General features: G+C 43.7%; 1 protein-coding gene across 4 annotated transcripts in view; it reads left to right on the top strand.

Annotated features, from left to right (window-relative positions):
* Nucleotides 1-21,482, top strand: part of KIAA2012 (KIAA2012 ortholog) — a 230,504-nt gene that overhangs the window by 150,262 nt on the left and 58,760 nt on the right. For 3 of the 4 annotated variants that reach the window (XM_056535330.1, XM_056535328.1, XM_056535329.1), the window contains 2 exons: nucleotides 6,475-6,551; nucleotides 16,331-16,387. In XM_056535330.1, the coding sequence (XP_056391305.1) occupies nucleotides 6,475-6,551; nucleotides 16,331-16,387 (134 nt within the window). The remainder of the gene's footprint in view (nucleotides 1-6,474; nucleotides 6,552-16,330; nucleotides 16,388-21,482) is intronic. The other variant, XM_056535331.1, reaches the window with a different exon arrangement.

Genomic DNA, 21,482 nt, shown 5'->3' with positions numbered 1-21,482 from the left:
CACATGGCGTCTCAAGACTCTGTCATGTCTGTCACATGTGTTCGGTGTGAACCGGCTTTCATCTGTGAAGAGCACAGGGCACCAGTGACGAATTTGCCAGTCTTGGTGTTCTTTGGCAAATGCCAAACGTCCTGCACTGTGTTGGGCTGTGAGCACAACCCTCACCTGTGGATGTCGGGCCCTCATACCACCTTCATGGAGTCTGTTTCTGACCGTTTGAGTGCACACATGCACATTTGTGGCCTGCTGGAGCTCATTTTGCAGAGCTATGGCAATCCTCCTCCTGCTCCTCCTTTCACAAAGGCGGAGGTAGCGGTCCTGCTGCTGGGTTGTTGCCCTCCTACTTCCTCCTCCATGTCTCCTGATGTACTGGCCTGTCTCCTGGTAGTGCCTCCATGCTCTGGACACTACACTGACAGACACAGCAAACCTTCTTGCCACAGCTCGCATTGATGTGCCATCCTGGATGAGCTGCACTACCTGAGCCCCTTGTGTGGATTGTAGACTCCGTCTCCTGCTACCACTAGGGTGAAAGCACCGCCAGCATTCAAAAGTGACCAAAACATCAGCCAGGAAGCATAGGAACTGAGAAGTGGTCTGTGGTCACCACCTGAAAAACCACTCCTTTATTGGGGGTGTCTTGCTAATTGCCTATAATTTCCACCTGTTGTCTGTTCCATTTGCACAACAGCATGTGAAATTGATTGTCAATCAGTGTTGCTTTCTGAGTGATTTCACAGAAGTGTGATTGACTTGGAATTACATTGTGTTGTTTAAGTGTTCCCTTTATTGTTTTCCTCTGCTCTGGTTTTGATGTTCCTATATATGTTTCACAACTCAACCTCGGCAGTTTTTCGAAAAACTTTCTACAAATAAGCAATTCACTAATATGTAGCCTCCATTTTGTGTTTTATCCTTGGGACTCCATACTAAGTGCCGTGCTACTGTAACCATATGCATGACCTCCATGGTGTCAAGCACTAGAGGTGTAAAAATGTCCAACTTTAAAGTGGAACAACCAGTTGCCTAATCTCATCTGTCTGTGCCCTTGACCCAGTTACTGTTTTTATGACAGAGAACCTATTCTTTTTATTTACCATCACTACTTTTTGGTTGGTCACTCGTGTTATCAGGGACATTGAAGGTAAGTTGGCAACTTCAAAGATAGTGATGGCATCCTTTGTCTGGCAAGCTATGCGACCCTTGTGTCAGTGCTGGATGGTTTTGTGGTTTTTGGAGCCTGGCTGTCTGTGCTGTATCAGGGGCTGGATGAGAGGTCGGACAGCTGCCTCTCATCACAACACAGCCCTCCTCATTACAAGTCTCTGTGCCATGGCTCCGTCTACACTGCAGCCTGTACACACTGCTGGGAGGGCCTGGGCCTTACAGCCATCATTACAAGCCAGGCTTTGAAGTTCTCAAACCTTTTACTCCTACAGGAGCCAGCAGATGAAGAATGTTTTTTTAGAAACCTACAATAACCTCTAAGGAAAATAAATCAGAGATAAGATGATTGGAAGAGGCTGTTTTGTTTTGCCATCTTATCGAGAGGTAATAATAATTTACTCTCCCCTCTTATGTGTATTGACCCAGCCAGGTATTCTATTAAAGGTGCCAATGACTTTACACAAGTAAAATAGTGTCATTAATATTCTTTTAATCTACTGTTTTTGCTGAATTTGGCTGCCGATACAAATCTATTTTTGTACATTGGATGTCTATGACAGTGCCGATGCAAAGTCTGCAACCGGACCCCATATGCCAATTAAAATACTGGTCTCTGGGGCAGATGTGTTTTGGAACCCGTTAGACACCAGGGCCCCGGTGCGACTGCTACCTCTATAGCTACGCCTCTGACAATGGACCTCCAGATGTTGCAACAGTACAACTCTCAGTATGTCCCCACAGGTGTTGGCTGCAACAGGTCTTCAGTTTGGAGCAATGTTTCCCAAGCAGGGTGCCTCCAGCTGCGACAAAACTACAACTCCCAGCTGAAAGCTGTCCAGGCATGTCGGGAGTTGTAGTTTTGCCACAGCTGGAGGCACCCTGCTTGTGCAACATTGGTTTGGAGACTATTGGTCTATGTTAACATCTAACTTGTGTTATTAGTGGAAACCTGACTGCTTCATGGGTATTCACTGTTTTTAACTTGGAGACACTAACAAAAAGAGAAAACTAAGTATTAACCACTGTGTAACACTCCCCTCAAGTGGCAATGAGTGGGTACTGCAGTGGCAGTATGACATTTTTAATAAAACCCTTAATTCATATATGGCCTATAGGTTCTTCAGTGCATTACAAGCATACACTCAACAGCATCACTGGTAGATGATCACTAAATAACCTTTAAACTGCACTGATATTCTCAGTAACCAGTAACTTATGCAATGAAACAGTAACCAAAATTCTCCCAATTTGTTCCTGTTGCTTAAATTGCTCCAACATATACCATGGTGCAGAGATTGGCATCACTCACATAAGTAATTGTCCCCAGTGGGGGTTACAGTCTAAGTTCTCCATAGAGAATAATTTCTTTGGAATGAAGAATTAATCCATGCGGGGGGGGGGGGTCAGCATGCGGGAGAAAAAAAGCACAACCTACAAACACCAAGCAGATGTTGCTAACCACTAAGCCACCAGACATATAATTGGGTATATTTATATAGTTCCGTAGCAGGATGCAGCAGATAATTTCTAGGTAAAATCAGATCCCTTGTAGGTTGCTGCCTGCTAAATTTTGAGAGAAATAGTTGAAAATTGTAAATAACTTCCCCAGGCAGCAATTTAGAGCCAGTTGTCAGTGTTTTGTGAATTTATTGGGAGTAACAGTAGGGGGGTGCAGAAGTTTAGGTGCCAAAAGGGGGCATAAAGGTCCCTTCTTCCTATACTACTGTAAATGATGTGTGATAGTTTTGGGTTGTGTGGCAGATTTGAGCTTTAAAGGGGTACTAAGGAGGGGAAAAAAACATATTTGTAATCACCTGGTGCCAGAAAGTTAAACAGATTTGTAAATTACTTCCATTTAAAAATCTTAATCCTTCCCGTAATTATCAGCTGCTGTATACTACAGAGGAAATTGTGTAGCTGTTTCCATTCTGACCACAGTGCTCTATGCTGCCACCTCTGTCTATGTCAGGAACTGTTTGAAGCAGGAAAGGATTGCTGTGAGGATTTGCTTATGCTCCAGACAGTTCCTGACACAGACAGAGGTGGTAGTAGAGAGCACTGTGGTCAGACAGAAAAGAACTAGGTGTATGTTGGTGCTATTTTCAGCATTTTTAGATTCTGCAATCAGCTTTGGCATCGAAAGGGTTAATGCCAGGCATCATCATCATCCTCATCACAATCAGTGATGTCCGGCATTAGCCATGCACACTTTATAGCCGGTTGTGTCCTTTAGGGGTTAAAAACATCAACTTACCACTATAATAGTACTGACCTGCAGAGTACACTAAATATGTCATTTATACTGCATGGAAAACAACGTTTAAAAAAAAAAAAACAACAGCAGATTTTTTTTTTTTTATTCATACCACCTAATAAATAAAATATTAAATACAATAACAACCATGTGTCACATGTACCCCAGAATAGTACCAATGAAAATGTAAACTTTTCTCCAAAAATATTTTGGCACTCCAAGGTATCTGCAGCTTAATATGATGTCTGCAAAAAAATCCTTAAAGGGGTACTCTGGTGGAAAACTTTTTTTTTTTTTTTATGAACTGGTGGCAGGAAGTTAAACAGATTTGTAAATTACTGAATACTATTAAAAAAAATCTTAATCATTTCAGTACTTTTTAGCAGCTGTTTGCTACAGAGGAAAATCTTTATATTTTTAATTTCTTTTGTGTTTTGTCCACAGTGCTCTCTGCTGACACAAGATGCCCGTATCAGGAAGTGTCCAGAGCAGGAGAATATTCCTATAGCAATCCTATGCTGCTCTGGACAATTCCTGACACGGACAGAGGTGTCAGCAGAGAGCACTGTGGACAACACAAAAAAGAAATTCAAAAAGTAAAGAATTTCCTCTGTAGCATACAGCTGCTAAAAAGTACCAAAAGGATTAAGATTTTCTAATGGAAGTAATTTACAAATCTGTTTAACTTTCTGGTACCAGTTCGTTCATAAAAAAAAAAAAAAAAGGAGTACCCTTTTAAATAGGCACTTTCATTGAAATTTTTTTTGCTATTGCTTTCTTTATGGTAAATAAAAAATCTCTCTAATGTACTTTGTTTTAAAAAAAAAAAGTTTTCAATGTTTTATTTGTGTTTAAAAAAGCTGTCACTAAGTGTCACCTACTTGTCCAGGGCACATTTCCCCCCATCTTTTCCACAGACTTTGGACTCCTGCTGGCCTGGCAGAAGTACAAAATCAGGAAATGCAGTCTGGAGTGATGAGGGGTATGTGCAGCCTTAGCCAATCATAGCTCATCTCACACATTGAACTGCTCTGGGCTGTGTGTAGCAGAATGAGGGAGGAAGTTCTCCCCTGTATGGCTTCAGATGATGTCACACCTGCTGGGGAACGCCCTATCCCAGTCTGTAAATCTGACTAAGACTGTGCAAAAAATAAAGAGTAATAACATGGTAGAAAACTAAAAAGTATTAAAAATAAAGGCAGGGTATGGTTTATCATGATGAGGGCAGTGAACTGGAAGAATTATAAAATTTAACAAGATCATGAGAGGTACTCTTTAATAAAAGAAGGCCCCAAAATCCATTAGGTGCTCCTTTATGTCTAAGACCTATTTAAATCACGTAGCGCACAATGGCATTACGTGGAATATTTCTAAAAACATTATCATTAGAGGAATAAATGTTGAGTTGCACTTCTCTGAACACAAAAATGTATTAAAATTTCATATCTGCAAGAACAGAAAAAGGGGAGAAAAGAACAGAAGCAGCGCTAATAGTGCAGTTAATCCCAGATGATAAGGGAGGCTGGTGAGGATGTAAGTGAAATTTGCTCACCTTGATGTGTTGTGTGGCAGACACAACACTGTTTAGCGCTTGTGGAAAGAAATTCCAATGTCTGGAGGCAGCGGCCGTCAGTCCCGCTGTGGCAGCGGTGCGAATGTAGAGAAAGCATGTAGGAGCCTGGAAGCACTGATCCCTCTGGACCAGGAGGAAAAATACGATTTTTGGCTCTATGGGGGCACTCCCGGAGACTTCAGATGGGTAAATCAATGCCGTCTTTATTATGTCAAGGATGGCAGTTTACAGCAGGACAACGCGTTTCAAAGGTTACACCTTCTTCTTCAGGTCCAGTCCAGAAGTCGCAGGTGTACCTGAAGAAGAAGGTGTAACCTTTGAAACGCGTTGTCCTGCTGTAAATTGCCATCCTTAACATAATAAAGACAGCATTGATTTACCCATCTGAAGTCTTCGGAAGTGCGCCCTTAGAGCCAAAAATCTGATTTTTCCTCCTGGTCCAGAGAGGTCAGCCCTGCCAGGCTCCTCTCTCTCCAGCTGTTTTCTCTATATTTGTAAGAATGGAATATGTTCATTTAGGTGAAACTCCTAAAGGGTTAATAAACTTCCTGAATACTTTGAGCGAGCAGTTTTTCTAAATAGGGCAATTTGAGTAGGGGGGAACTTCTAAAAAAAATTAGCTTTAGAACTAAACTGGTCCCTAAAAATATCTGACTTCAACATTTTCTTGAAAAATAAAAAAATTGCTGCAAAACTGTCCTTAAAAAGTAAAAGGACATTTATAAAATGATGCTAACACAATGTTGACATATTTTAGATGTGAATCAATAACTCATTTATGTAGTATGACAAATTATTTTACAAGCAGAGAATTCAAAATCTAGAAAAATGCCATTTTTTTCACAAAAAAAAAAACGCTGAATGTATCCACCAAAACGTAACACCAACATAAAGTACAAAATGTCGCAGGAAAAAAAAAACAATGAGAATCATTTGGATAAATAAAAGCATTCTAACATTATTACTTCATAAAGGGACACCTCAATATTAAAAGATGGACCTCGGTCATTAGGGCCAAAATTTGCTGTATCCTTAGGGGGATGATCTTTAATGTTTTCAGTTTATCATTGAGATATAGACTAAGGATGAAAAGTTCTATGAAAAATAGAATTTTAATATTGCTATCATTTCAAAAAACATTTGAGATGTCATGGCGACCTGTCAAAGGTTTTTATTGGTCAGGGTCTGGATGCTCAGGACCCCACTGATCATTAGAACAAGCCAGGAGAAGCACTCCGCTTTTCCCCTGTATCATTCCTCGCTGCAGTAGGTGGAATCTATAGACAACTGCAACAACAATCTACAACAGATGAAAGAGAAGAGCTCAGCCAAGCACTTCTCTCGGCTCATTCTATTGATCAGTGAGGGTCTGAATGCCCCAACCAATGACAATTTTAGCCTGTCTCTATAGCATGTGAAAGTTTTTTTTTTAATTTTATTCTGAACACTTTAAATGTAATCATTGTGTCTTCTGTTTCAGAGCAAGACAATTATACATCTTTCCTGAGTCCTGCCAACTCCACAGAAAGGTCTACACCTCCTCACCACAAAGGAAAGGTATCTGCAAATAAATTCTTGAATGAATAAATCCTTTAAATATTTCTATTTATGCAGATACTGTATCTAACATTAAGTTCAGTTAAAGGGGTTTTCCAGCACCCCATAATTTTTGCCAATGAGCTAGGGCTGGCATAAAAATTAAAAAACTAATGTCCGCCTCAGTATTTCCTGATCCCAGCTAAGAAGCACTTCCTGCTTTTATCTCTACATGCAGAAAGCATCTGCTCAGTCAACCACTGACAGAAGTGGGTCATGACTACGGATGAGCGAATCGAATCTGACAAATCCGAATTCGTTACGAATTTCAGGAAAAAATGCATCGTGCAACTCGCCCAATTAAACTCCATTCAGTGCAGTCCAGGCTCCATGGCATCTAAAATGGCAGATCCACATGTGAGGATATGGGGCAAGGAATCATGGGAAGGCGGGAACAAGGGTCAGCAGGATGACCCTGAATCATATGCAGCATGCAGCCTATCAGTAGCCAGCCACCCCTGTGATGTCACAGCCCTATATAATCAGCAGCCATGTTGCGGCCACTTACATTAGCGTTCTATTGCAGAGAGAGAGGGACAAAGAGCAGTGTGTTGCACAGAAAAGCTTTCTTACAGCAGCGATTCACCTCAAGCCCAAATCCAGCCTAGAAGCACTGATAGGGAGGGGAGAAAGATTGAGAGAGAGAGAGTGCAATTGCGGCGTGTGTTACCGCAGAGATTCACCTCAAGCCCAAATCCAGCCTAGAAGCACTGATAGGGAGGGGAGAGAGATTGAGAGAGAAAGTGCAATTGCAGCGTGTATTACAGCAGTGATTTACCTCAAGCCCAAATCCAGCCTAGAAGCACTGAGAGGGAAGGGAGTGAGATTGAGAGAGAGAGTGCAATTTTGGGTGTAGTACACAGTGACTGTGCTGCAGCACTGGTGTGTACAACAACTGAAAAGCTAATAGTAGCCAGCCAGTTAAGGAGAGCAGAGCACAAAAAGCGTATTGTCCTCTATTAAGTGTAACCTGTGCGTACATCTAAGTGGTGTACCATTTTGTTCCAGTTAAAGTCTCAAGGGCCTAGTTACTGTGAAAGGTCAGCCAAAAGTACACACCTGCTGGTGTTGTAGACAAAAACTGTTTTAAGCGTACTGGAGTGCATAGTACTCCCCTCATAAGTGCACACCACATACGTACATCTAAGTGGTGTACCATTTTGTTCCTGTTAAAGTCTTAAGGGCCTAGATACTGTGAAAGGCCAGCCAAAAGTACACACCTGCTGGTGTTGTAGGCAAATACTGTTTTAAGCGTAGTGGAGCGTATTATACTCCCCTCAGATATGCACTAAGTATGTCAGGCAGAGAAGTGCCAGGATGTGCACAGAGGTGTGGCAGAGGCCTAAATTCATCAGGCGCAGGCAGAGGACGCAGAAGACTAGGGGCGAGTGGCAGCAGGAGTCTCTGTGAGAGGCCTGAGCTCCTGGTATCAGCTAGCTGGCGTGTCTCAACCAGCAACCCATCTGCTGTCACTGACTGGTTAACTTGGTCATCCACATCTTACACCCCCAGTCAACAGTCGGTGGGTTCCTCAGACACAACCATCAGTTGGCACGGCCTGGGAGCAGTCCCTGTCCTCAAATTGCCTCTGTCCTATGCTGTTCCCTCCCCAATAGAAGTATACTATGATGTGGGTTCAGCTTCACTTTTTAGTCAGGACGATCTACTAGAGGACAGGACAGTCAGCAGCTACTGCCCAGCCAAGAAGTGGAGGAGACATCCCCCGCTTCCTTCGCTAGGCAGGCAAGTAGTGATGAGGAGAGTGGTGTGGTAGGTGGTGTTGGGAGCGTTCAGGCTCCTGAAACACACACTGTTGAGGAACCTGAGTGACGTGCTGACACAACTCGATGATGATGAAGCCGATCACACTTGGGAGCCGGGTGCAGAAATGGCTTTATTATCATTAAGAAAAGAGGGTGGCAGGTTGCCCATGAGGCAGCAGTTGAGCCAGCAAGGTGGTAGCATGGTTTGGAATCAGCATGGTGGCAGCAGTGGGAAGTCTGGAGCCAAACGTACCCGGGGTAGACCACCTGCTTCGCGGCAGCCTACCTGCTCAGGAGGTAGTGAAACAGGGGTCCCTGGAGTCGGCAGCAGTAGCAGTCAGTCAGTGTGGACTGTTGGGGGGGGAAATCAGCTACTCTGCTGTGTGGCAGTTTTTCATCAATTAAAAAATATTGTTAATCTTTTCAATTGTGAGGCCCTTTGGTCTGGTCAGGCTGCCGCCACCTCAGGCTGTGTCATTCTGTCACCATATGGTCTCCTCTTGCTGCTGCCACCTCCAGGCTTGGTCATTCGGCCACATTTTGGTCTCCTCATGCTGGTGCCACCTCCAGGCTGTGTCATTGTGAGGCCCTATGGTCTCCTCTTGCTGCAGGGACATTTATTGTAATCTATTTAAAATCTTCAATTTAAATTTGTAAATATAGCTTGAATCTTTTCAATTTTGAGGCCCTATGGTCTCCTCTTGCTGCTGCTACCTTCAGGCTTGATCATTCTGCCACTATATGGTCTCCTTATGCTCCTGCCACCTCCAGACTGTCATTGTGCCCCCATCTGGTCTCTTCATGCTGCTGGCACATTACTTAAAAATTTTAAATAAATAATTTTAATCAATTTTAATAAATTAATTTTAATTTTAATTCCTTTAAATCATTTTAATAAAAATGCCCCTCCAGCATACCATGTGTGCAGGGCACGGCGGTGTCACGCTGTTCTTCACATGGTTTGCCTTGGTGAACGGAGTCACACAGGGGAGGAACTGCTAAAAGTCATTCATCAAGAAATCGAATCATGGCTTACTCCACGAAAACTGGAAATGGGAACCATGGTGACCGACAACGGGAATAACATCTTGTCTGCGCTGCTTTAAGGAAGCCTGAGCCATGCGCCTTGCATGGCACACGTGTTAAATCTGGTTGTCAATCGATTCCTGAATTGTTACCCCCATCTGCAAGACATCCTAACAATGGGAAGAAAACTTTGCATGCACTTCAGCCACTCGTACACCGTAAAGCACACCTTCCTTGAGCTGCAGCTTCAGAAAGTCATCACCGATTTCCTGATGATCCAAGCGGATAGGGGGACTTCCCTGTGTAAATTCAATGTCAACCAGTGGCAGCTCATATGTGACACCTGCCGTTTGCTCAGGCCCTTTGAGGAAGAAACATTATTAGTCATTCCCCAGGATTATAGGATGAACTACGTCATTCCACTGTTTTATATCCTACAACACGTATTGGAAATGATGGCCGGTCAGGGCACTGGAGACGTGGCACCTATATCTCGAGGCCATATGAGCCCTGTGGGGGCTGAAATGGAGAAGGATGGGGAGGGGAACAGTGGAGCACAGGCAAGGTTTTGCAAAATGGGTGTTTTTTTTATAGTCATCTGACAGGAGAGCAGGAGAAGGCTGTGGAGATACAGGGTGATCAGGAAGACAAAACAGAGGACCAAGACACACCTTGGCCATGTGGTCCTCATGCTGCTGGCACATTAAATGAAACAATTTATTTTAAATATTCAATTAAAATTTTCCAAAATATCTTTAATCCTTTCAATTATAAGGCCCTATGGTCTCGTCAGGCTGTTGCCACCTTCAGGCTGGGTCGTTCTGCCACTATATGGTCTCTGCTCTTGCTGCCACCAATTCCAGGCTGTGTCATTCTGCCAGATTATGGTCTCCTCATGCTGCTGCCACCTCCAGGCTGTGTCATTGTGCCACCATATGGTCTGCTTATGCTGTTGGCACCTTAAAGTGTACCTCTCATGAAACAAACTTTTTATATATTAAAGATAAAGCCCTACTGAACAACTTTTTAATTGCTTTTATATAAAATGTTTTCCTCCTTTCATGTTTTTTTTTTTTAAACTTTAAAAACTTCTCCACTAGGGGTCTCCCTAGCAATCCTGTCAGCAAGCATTTCGGACTCAGTGAGTGTGTCTAAAATCATCTCAGTGCCGCTCCCAGCCTGTCAGACAGGCAGGAGGGAGGGAGGGAGAGCACTCGGCTCATACACAATCAGGGATCAAACAGAGAGGATACATTCCCTCTTATCTTTTTCTCAGTTCCTCTCCCCTCTGTCCACTTTCCACATGGCTAATTAAATTTGCACTGCTCTCCGGACTTGTGTTGCTATGACAACCTCCCCTGATCTCTGCTTACAACTGCACTACCGAAGAGCATAGAAAAAAGGTATTTTTAGGGGGTTTTAAAGCAAAATAAATGCAGGGATAGACTTTGTCAAAGTCAGGGACAGATGGGGAGGGGGATTAGGGAAAGTTTAGATGGTGATAGGTACTCTTTGAATTAAACTTTTAAAATTATAATCTATCTAAATATCTATCTTCAATTTAAATTTTCAAAAATATCTTTAATCTTTTCTATTGTGAGGCCCTATGGTCTCGTCGGGCTGCTGCCACCTCTAGGCTATGTCATTGTGCCACCATGTGACTCCTTGTTATATTGGGTTTTGTGGTCATACAATATTAGCTCAAAGTAAACGCCTCGTGCACCTGGGTCATTAAACTTGTGAATCTAATCAAAATCTTAAATTTAAGTTAAAAAAATCGATGTAATCTTTTCAAGACTGAGTCCCTATGGTTGTCAACGTCATATATTACCTGTGGAATTACCACAAGAATCCAATCAAACAGGTTGGAGCGATGACAATGAACCATAACTGATCAAATGAAACATTTGCACTTTCACAGTCGGGGGGGGGGGGGGGAGCGCTTAGAAGCAGGGTCTGGAACTGGTGGTAGCTCACCTCACGGAGGTCCGCCAGCTTGATTTGAAGATACAAGCTATTTTACTGGAGCCACTTCTAGCTTTATGCGCCGACTTATCAAACGGCACAGAACAAGTGGTAGCCTGCCTCGCGGTGGACCTCCAGCTCGATGCTCACCAGAATGGGTACTCAAAGAATTAAAATAAATTTAAATTAAATTTAAAAAAATTACATTAAAAAATCTCTTTAATCTCTTCAATTTTGACGCCATATGGTCTCCCTGCTGCCACATCCAGATGCTTCGCGGCAGTGATTTCTAATAGCGATGCCTGTAATCTGCATCTGTCATACTGAATAACAGTATTATTTCACTAAGACAGCACACGCTCTCTGTAGAAATAGCCGTTTTAAATTCGGACCGAATTTTTGGGAAAATCTGCGAATCGGCCAAATCGAATTTTTCTAAAATTCGCTCATCTCTAGTCATGACTAGCCACTGAGTAGGAGCTTCCTGCATGTCAAGACAAAAGCAGAAAGAGATGATCAGCTGGGAGCAGGCAATGTAGAGGGGGAGTTGGCAAGGTATACTTGCAGGTGAGTACAACCATTTTTCATTTGTAAGCCAGCCTAAGCCCATGAACCATAATTTATGGGGCAAGACAACCCTTTAAATTACTTGAATTTATCATTTGGCGCGCACATGTAAAAGTGCCTGCGACGTTTTTTTTTTATTTCACCAAATTATGTCATTTTGGCTTTGGCATTTTCCCTTTTGTGGGCTTCCAGGGGGCATGGTTAGGAGATGCAATGGTACTCCAGTGACCAGCTGGTGTAAGAGTGTGCGTGAGCTTTTCCCACTATCCAAGGGCTTCCTGTAATTTGCATAAATTGAAGTGAGGTGCGCTACGTAATAAATTTTGCACACCAACTGGGAAAATCGCACGCTTACACCCCAGGTTTGATAAATGATAAATTCCCCCCTTTGTTTTTCTGATATCATATAATCACAAAACTTACAGACAAAATTGTCAATATTTTAAGGAATTTTTTAAAAATGTTCCATGAAACATCAAAAACTTCTCCAGTACTAAGAAATGACAAAAAAAAAAAGTGTGCAATAGGGTGGATGTTCCTGTAATATGGAAAATGTTTTGCCTTACTAGATAAGAGGTTAAAACAATAAAAAAAAAATAATAATAATAAATAAAATAATGCATTTGAAGAGAGAGAATCCTTTATCTGAGTATGGCAGTTCTATGTTAGCAAAGACTTCAGAAGAAAAGGATTCACGGGTAGTAACTTCTGACAGTCTGAAGGTGAGTTAACATTTCTGCCAGGGCATTGGGATAGCAATGTTTAGCTGAAAAGCTAGAGGTATAACCAGTAGGAAGAAAAAATTGATCCTGCTGTTTAGAGCTTTAGTAAGACCTTATCTGGAATACAGTGACCCCCCCAACCTACGATGGCCCCGACATACGATCATTTCAACATACGATGGCCTCTCAGAGGCCATCGCATGTTGAAGGCAGCATCAACATACGATGCTTTTGAATGTCGGGGCCATCCCATAAACGGCAATCCGGCAGCGCAGACTGCTTCAGCTGCCACCGGATAGCCGTTTACGGTGCCCCGTGTGGTCCGCTGACGATCACTTACCTGTCCTCGGGGCTCCGGCGCAGCCTCTTCGGGATCCCCTGCATTGTCGGCGCTCTCCATCGTCGTCATCACGTCACTGCGCACGCTGTCCCGTCATCCAATAGGAGCGGCGTGCGTAGTGACGTGACGGCGGCGATGGAGAGCGAGGTTGCTGGGAAAGCAGAGGCCTTGCTGGAGCGTAGGGGACACCCCGGGGACGCGGTGACAGAGATGGAGGGCGACATCCAGGGTAGCGGTGACGAGCGGTAACTGTCCAGAGCGGCAGGGACACGTGAGTATAACCTCCAATACCAGTGGTCTTCAACCTGCGGACCTCCAGATGTTGAAAAACTACAACTCCCAGCATGCCCGGACAGCCAACGGCTGTCCGGGCATGCTGGGTGTTGTAGTTTTGCAACATCTGAAGGTCCGCATGTTGTAGACCACTGTCCTATATTTTACATTGCACGGATCCCTCAACATACGATGGTTTAAACAAACGATGGTCCATATGGAACGGATTACCATCGTATGTTGAGGGACCACTGTACTGTGTTCAGTTCTGGAGACCTCACCTACAAAAAAATATTTGAAAAATAGAATGGGAAAGGGTGGAGGGTTTTAAAGTGGTCATCCAGTTAATAAAGGGGTACTCCAGTGGGGAAAAAATTTTCAAATCAACTGGTGACAGAAAGTTAAACAGATTTGTAAATGACTTCTATTAAAAAATCTTAATCCTTCAAGTACTTATCAGCTGCTGTATAATACAGAGGATGTTGAGTTGTTCTTTTCTGTCTGACCACAGGAGAGGTTTGCTATGGGAATTTGACAATATCCAACCTATATAAGTAGGGTATCACTTTAATCGTATGGACCTACAGAATAATGATAAGGTGTCATTTTTACCGAAATATGCACTGCGTAGAAACGGAAGCCCCCAAAAGTTACAAAATGGCGTTTTTTCTTCAATTTTGTCGCACAATGATTTTTTTTTTCCGTTTTGCCGTGAATTTTTGGGTAAAATGACTAATGTCACTGGAAAGTAGAATTGGTGATGCAAAAAATAAGCCATAATATGGATTTTTAGGTGGAAAATTGAGAGGGTTATGATTTTTAAAAGGTAAGGAGGAAAAAACGAAAGTGCAAAAACGGAAAAACCCTGAGTCCTTAAGGGGTTAAGGAAAGATCAGGAGCAACATAAGAATATATTATTACTGAAAAAGAGGATGCTTGGAACAAACTTCCAGCAGATGTGGTTGTAAAATTCACAATAAGTGAATATAAACCTATAAAAATATATCTATACTAAGATAGAAATAAAGGAAATAACATAGTGCAGGCTACGTGTACCAAGTGGCCTTGTTCTGCCAACAATCTACTATGTTTCTCATTCTAAATATTATAAAACAGATGCAGGTTAGCACTAGTTCTGATCTGACTTGCAATGATTTTTCAGACCTTGTTGGCCAATTCCTTTCCTCTCCGCAGAGGAGTTAATCTGTTACCTAGAAGTATCTCTCATGAGAGGCGAGCGCCAGACAGAAAGACCTATTGTAAATATAAAGCTACAAGCTGTCAGTAACAACAATTATTTTACAGTGACATGATCAAGAAGTATTATCATTCAGCATTGATCTTTTCTTATTTCTTCTATGAGCAATTATTCTCACAATCACTCAGAAACATGCAAATCGTGATCCTAATTGGCCAATGTAAAGGAGACATGATTGTACAACAAAGTTGTAGACATTGATAAATCTGTCCTACAATACAGTGGTCCCTCAAGTTACAATATTAATTGGTTCCAGGACGACCATTGTATGTTGAAACCATTGTATGTTGAGACCATAACTCTATGGAAACCTGGTAATTGGTTCTGAAGCCCCAAAATGTCATCTGAAAAAAAGGAAAAAGTGAGGATTAAAGAAAAATAAGTAGATAACTAATATAGATAAAGCAAATCCTTACATATAAAAGTAAGAAAGATCTGCTGGGAGCTGTAAATCACTGTCTATGTCAGTGTTTCCCAACCAGGGTGCCTCCAGCTATTGCAAAACTACAACTCCCAGCATGCCCGGACAGCCGTTGGCTGTCCAGACATGCTGGGAGTTGTAGTTTTGCAACAGCTGGAGACACCCTGGTTGGGAAAGAATGGTTTATGTAGAGGACAGGAGCTTCTTCAGGGTCCTGTACAGTACACACAGTGTCCCAAATGGAGCCGCCCTTACTTGGTGTCCAAAGGAGCAGCTAACCCTGGCACAGGTAAGGAGTAGTACAGAACTTGCAGTTCCTCCCTGTACTGTAGGGGGCGCTACCAGACGCCAGTCAGTGCATGTAATTCAGTAATAGAGGTGATTTACCAGTAAAATGCCCATTCTGATTGTTCAGTTCCTCCAGTTGTGACACGTTTCACAGATCTGGACTGTCTGTAGCATTGTATGTTGAGTCTGGTTTCAAGTTACAATGGTCCACAAAAGACCATTGTATGTTGAAACTATTGTATGTTGAGGCCATTGTAAGTTGAGGGATCACTGTATATAACAAACAAGCCAAGACATGGACAGAGGTGTCAGCAGAGAGCACTGTGGTCAGACCGAAAAGAACTATACAACTTCCTGTGGAGCATACAGCAGCTGATAAGTACTGGAAGGATTAAGATTTTTATACAGATGTAATTTACAAATCTGGTTAACTTTTTGGCACCAGTTTATAAAAAAAAAATATTCCACTGGGGTACCCCTTTAACAATCTCAAACATAGTGCAATTGTTTTAATGGGCACTGTCACTTTAAAAAAAACTTCTGACATGTTGTAGAGAGATGTCAAAAGTTTTGATCAGTCAGAATGAGCTAGAATGAGCTAGGAGAAGAATACACCAAGCAAGGCAAACTTACAGTGTACTTCTATGGGATTGTCTTGGTCAGCTGCACTTTTCTCCGCATGTTCTAACAATTGGCCGAGTTCTGAACACTCAGACCTCAACCGATCAGAACATTTGATATGTCTCTAGGACATGTCAAATTTATATATATATATATATATTTTTTTTTTTTTCTTCATGACAGGTACACCTCTGACACCTCTGTTCATGTCAGGAACTATCCAGAGCAGGAGCAAATCACCATAGCAAACCTATCCTGCTCTGAGCAGTTCATGACATGGACAGAGGTGTCAGCAGAGAGCACTGTGGTCAGACAGAAAAAAAAAAAAGAAAAGAACTTCCTGTGGAGCATACAGCAGCTGATAAGTACTGGAAGGATTAAGATTTTTAAATAGAAGTAATTTACAAATCTGTTTAACTTTCTGGCACCAGTTGTATTTTGTTTGTGAATGTTTATAAGAGAATCTGACATTTTCTGATATTTTTGAATTTTGCAGAAAGGAAAAATCAGCGAAACATCTTTCCAAGGGGAAAGTGATGATGTGAATGTACAGGTGATTGATTATATGTGGTACAATTTTAAAGCATTTTTTTTTTTTTTTTTTCGAATATGTTAGAAATGCTACAGGATTGATTCTATAAAATATGGTCCGGTTTAACATTGGATAGTGGAGGACTATTGCTGTTATAGGGCGCTTTTAGGCTAGGTTCACATTTGTGTCAGAGCAGGGCTGGCCTTAGGTGTTCAGGCGCCCTGTGCGAGCTAGCCGTGTGGTGTCCCCCCCCCCCCCCCCATTACCCCATAAACATACACAAAGAGGAAAAAAAATCTTTGTGACAAATATATATTTTTTATATTTAATCGGTCCCCTGCCCCCTTAATCAGTCCCATGTACCCCTTCACCAGTCCCCTGCCCCCCCTTAATCAGATGCAGTACAGTTCCCCCACATTAGGTGCAGTATAGTTCCTCCACATTAAGTGCAGTATAGTTTCCCACATTAGGTGCAGTATAGTTCCCCCACATTAGGTGCAATATAGTTCCCCCACATTAGGTGCAGTATAGCTCTCCACATTAGGTGCAGTATAGTTTCCCACATTAGGTGCAGTATAGTTCCCCCACATTAGGTGCAGTATAGTTCCCCCACATTAGGTGCAGTACAGTTCCCCCACATTAGGTGCAGTATAGCTCTCCACATTAGGTGCAGTATAGTTCCCCCACATTAGGTGCTGTATAGTTCCCCACATTAGGTGCAGTATAGTTCCCCCCCATTAGGTGCAGTATAGTTCCCCCACATTAGGTGCCATATAGTTCCCCGCATTAGGTGCAGTATAGTTCCCCCACATTAGGTTGGCAGTATAGTTCCCCCACATTAGGTGCAGTATAGTTCCCCCACATTAGGTGCCGTATAGTTCCCCCCATTAGGTGCAGTATAGTTCCCCCACATTAGGTTGGCAGTATAGGTCCCCCATTCCCCCACATTAGGTTGGCAGTATAGTTCCCCCACATTAGGTGCAGTATAGTTCCACCACATTAGGTTGGCAGTATAGTTCCCCCACATTAGGTGCAGTATAGTTCCCCAAATTAGGCAATAGCAGGTTCCCCACATTAGGTAGAAGCAGGTTCCCCACATTAGGTAGAAGCAGGTTCCCCACATTAGGTGGAAGCAGGTTCCCCACATTAGTTAGAAGCAGGTTCCCCACATTAGGTAGTAGCAGGTTCCCCACATTAGGTAGTAGCAGGTTCCCCACATTAGGTAGTAGCAGGTTCCCAACATTAGGTAGTAGCAGGCTCCCCACATTATGTCGAAGGAGGTTCCCCACATTAGGTAGTAGCAGGCTTCCCACATTATGTAGAAGCAGGTTCCCCCCCAACCCCCCTCCCCCGGACTCACACACACACACCCACACATGCACACACACAGACAGACACCCACACACACAGACAGACAGACACCCACACATGCACACACACATGCACACTAACAGACACACTTACCTGACCTACGCTGCATTCTCCTCTCCGGCGTCGGCCTGACGAGTGACGTCACTGACATCCTCCTGTGCGGGTCTGCGGAGGGACGTCACATGTGCGACGTCCCTCTTCAGACTCGGGCCGGCCAGCCAACCAGAGACGCGGAGGAGGGTGGGGTAAGTGAAACCTCGCTGAGTAATGAAGAAAACTGTGCCCTGAAGCAGAATGTGACCCTCCGCATAGGGACACAGTTGAGGGAGGGTAGTGGGAATGGAATGAGAGGGAGCAGCCTGCAAAGCAGAAAACTGTGTCCCTGTGCGGAGGGTCACATTCCGCTACAGGGCACAGTTTTCTTCATTACATCGGCATTTAGCGCTGCTTGCCTGAAGCAGCGCTGAATGTCTGAAGAAGTTACCTGCCCGGCACCTCACACCAGAACTGGACGTCGGGCAATACAAATTACATTTTCCTGGTGCGAGCTGTGTTGGCCGCCCGGCGCCCCTGTTGCAATGGTGCCCTGTGCGGCCGCACAGCTCGCACACCCCTAAGGCCGGCCCTGTGTCAGAGCTCCGTTCATGGCCTCTATTGCAGATTCCGTCTGGGGACGGAAAACAGAGCCAGGTTGTTTGTTGCACAGTGGACACCACTGGATCCCGATAGATGTGATGATAAGGAGATGACTGCTGTCATCTCCACAGAACAGGAAGTTACGACCTTTAGTGAGACTTAGTGGTCAGTGTAAAACTGACTGAAGATTTCAGGACTATTTTTTATCACCTAAACACATAGATGTGCCTGTATGTCATGGATTGCCTTGCATCATAATGATCACACAGGCACAGAGGCAGTGACTGACCACTGTACGCTTGCTGTAATTACAGGGATCAGAAAAACCCCTGATCCCAGCTGCCCAACCACCTAAATGCTGCAGGCAATAGTGACCATGGCATCTAAGCAGCTTTATGGAAGAAACATAGGCTTTTTCTATCAGCTGTTCACAGGCTGCTGAAGGGTTGAAATGGCATCAAGGGGCAAAGGCTCCCAAGTCTGCCAAGAAAAAAATGGAGGGTGCAGGTTTCCAGCGCTCTGCTATAACTTTAAAAACTATCGTGTAGTTTATTCCATGTCAAAAGAAGCAAAGTTTAACTCTTCTTTTAGAGTCATTCTCAAGCAGGAGAAAGACTCTATAGAATAGTTAAAACTTAGCATTTTATGACATGGAAATAAATCATACCTTATTGTTTTGATGTGTTACTAAAGGTCTGCGCCATTGTTTTTCTATGTTTTTATGGTTTGAGGTGAGATATTACATCATTTCTAGGCTGCATGTTAATACAGAAAAGTTATGGAAACTGAGGAGTTAGTGGCAAAGGTTTAAGCAGGTTATGGCAACATTAAAGGGGTATTCCAGATTTTTTTTTCATTTGACTATGCTACAGGGGCTGTAAAGTTAGTGTAGTTCATAATATAGTGTCTGTACCTGTGTGTGACGGTTATCTCACAATCCTTCTGTGATTTTCACCCCAATATTTATTTTTAACAGCATACAAAATGACTGTTGTCTCAGATTTTTCCCAGGTTGCAATGCAGCCGAGACATGACTCACTAGTCAGCTGATGACAGGAAGCCTTTCTGCAGTTGAAACCAGGCCCTGCAAGGCCAAAAGGGAAGAATCACTATGGCGTCTGCTCCTTCGCTCTGGATTTTCCTGGGGACCTTGGAAATTAGAGGGATTGGCGGGAAGACATAAATGAGACCTTTGCTCCAGCTGACAGAGAGACCATCCAGGAAGGTCGGAATGTCGGACCTCCTTAGAGAGCAGAACCTGAGGGTCTTCTTGTTCTGGCAGGTTGCCATCGCACCCAGCTGTGGCTGACCCCATCTGGAAGTCAATAGATGGAAAATCCTTGGGATTCAATTCCCACTCCCCTGGGAGCATGATGTTCCTGCTCAACCAGTCCGCCTTCACATTCGATGACCCCTTGATGTGCCCACGCCATTATTTGGGCACACTCCTTCTGAAGCAATCTGCACTTGGTTCCTCCCTGCTTGTTTATGTAGTAAGCAGCTGCGAGATTGTCCGTCTGTACAAGGACCACTTTGTGGGCCAGAAGGGACCTGAAATGAAAAAGCGCCAACTTGATGGCCCTCAGCTCCCTCATATTGGAGGACAGAACTGCATCTCTGGGAGATTAGACCTGTTGAACCCGGGCATCCAGCACGTAAGCTCCCCATCCTGAAGCTGAGGCATCTGTCGTTAGAACGATTGGCCTGATATAAAGAAGAGACTTGCCGAGAAGGAACCTCTCTGGAGTCAACCACCAAGCTAGGTCTTCCTTGAGGTATGTAGGGATGACGATCATACAATCTAGGGAGTCTTGACTCTTGTTCCAAGTCTTCAATATGTAGGTCTGTAGGGCCCTGATGTGTGACTTCCCCCACTGTACCACTTCTAGTGTAGATGTAAGTAGACCAAGCACTTTCATAGCGTATCTGATGGAACAGCTGTTCAGGGAAAGAAAGAAATTCAGAGTCTGAATAACATTGAGTCTCCTTTTGTCAGAGATCGAGAGTTTCATCTCTTCGGAGTCTATTATAAACCCCAGATAAGTGATACAAGTGGTTGGGGTGAGCTGAGATTTCTTCCAGTTTATCAGGAATCCATGAGACTGAAGAAGTTGCAGAGTCGTCTGAAGATGGTCCATAAGCAGCTGCTTCGTTGGAGCCCTCACCAACCAGTCATCCAAGTATGGGGTTACATGGATACCCCTCAGCCTGAGACTTGCTGCCAGAACAGAGACGACTTTGGTAAAAACTCTCGGGGCTGAAGTGATCCCGAATGGGAGGCAGGGGAACTGAAGATGGTGTATCCCCTGATGATCCCGAACTACTATACGGAGAAACTTGCGATGAGACTTCAGGATAGGCACATGCAGGTAAGCATCCGGCAAGTCTATGGAGGCTAAGTGATCTCCTTGCAGTAAGTTGAGCACCGCAGACTCCATCCTGAAGGTCTTCTTGACAAAGAATTGGTTGAGGAAAGACAAGTCTATTATCAGCCTCCAGTCACCACCTGCTTTTGGGACTACAAAAACTGGAGAGTAGTGCCCTTTTCCCCATTCGGCCCGGGGAACTTCTGCTAGGGCTTTCTTGGCGATAAACTGATCTACTAAACAAGGGATGACTGGACTGCAGGTTCTGCTTAGAAGATATCTGTCTGGTGGCTGTTCTCTTAACTCCAGAGAATAACCTCTTCTTACAGTGGAAATCCCCCAGGCATCTGAGCATGTCTTTGACCAAAGATCTGCAAAAAGAAGAAGCCTGGCGCCCACTGGAGAGTTGGCGTCATTGGTCTTCGGCCTTATTGGAGAAGGACTTCTTTCCTGAAGGCCCTTGCTCCTGCTTTCCTCTGTTTTGTCTTCCCCGGTCCGACCTCCGAAAGGAATACTGCCTCTTAGGCGACCTTCTATAACTTATTTTATAAGGCTTGAAGACCGGACCTTTCTTTTTGTGAGGGAAGGATTCCCCTTTTTCTTCACTGAAGGACTTCAAGATGCCCTTAAGCTGTGGGCCAAAAAGCAAAGACGAGTGGAAGGGCAAAGAAACAAAATGAAACTTAGCGGGGATGTCCCCATCCCATTGCTTAATCCACAACGCCCTTCTTGTGGCATTAGAT

This window comes from Hyla sarda, chromosome 8 (genome assembly GCF_029499605.1).
Source record: "Hyla sarda isolate aHylSar1 chromosome 8, aHylSar1.hap1, whole genome shotgun sequence".
Classification (NCBI taxonomy): Eukaryota; Metazoa; Chordata; class Amphibia; order Anura; family Hylidae; genus Hyla; species Hyla sarda.
The sequence above is the reverse complement of the archived record's forward strand: the minus strand, read 5'-3'. Positions and strand labels throughout refer to the sequence as shown.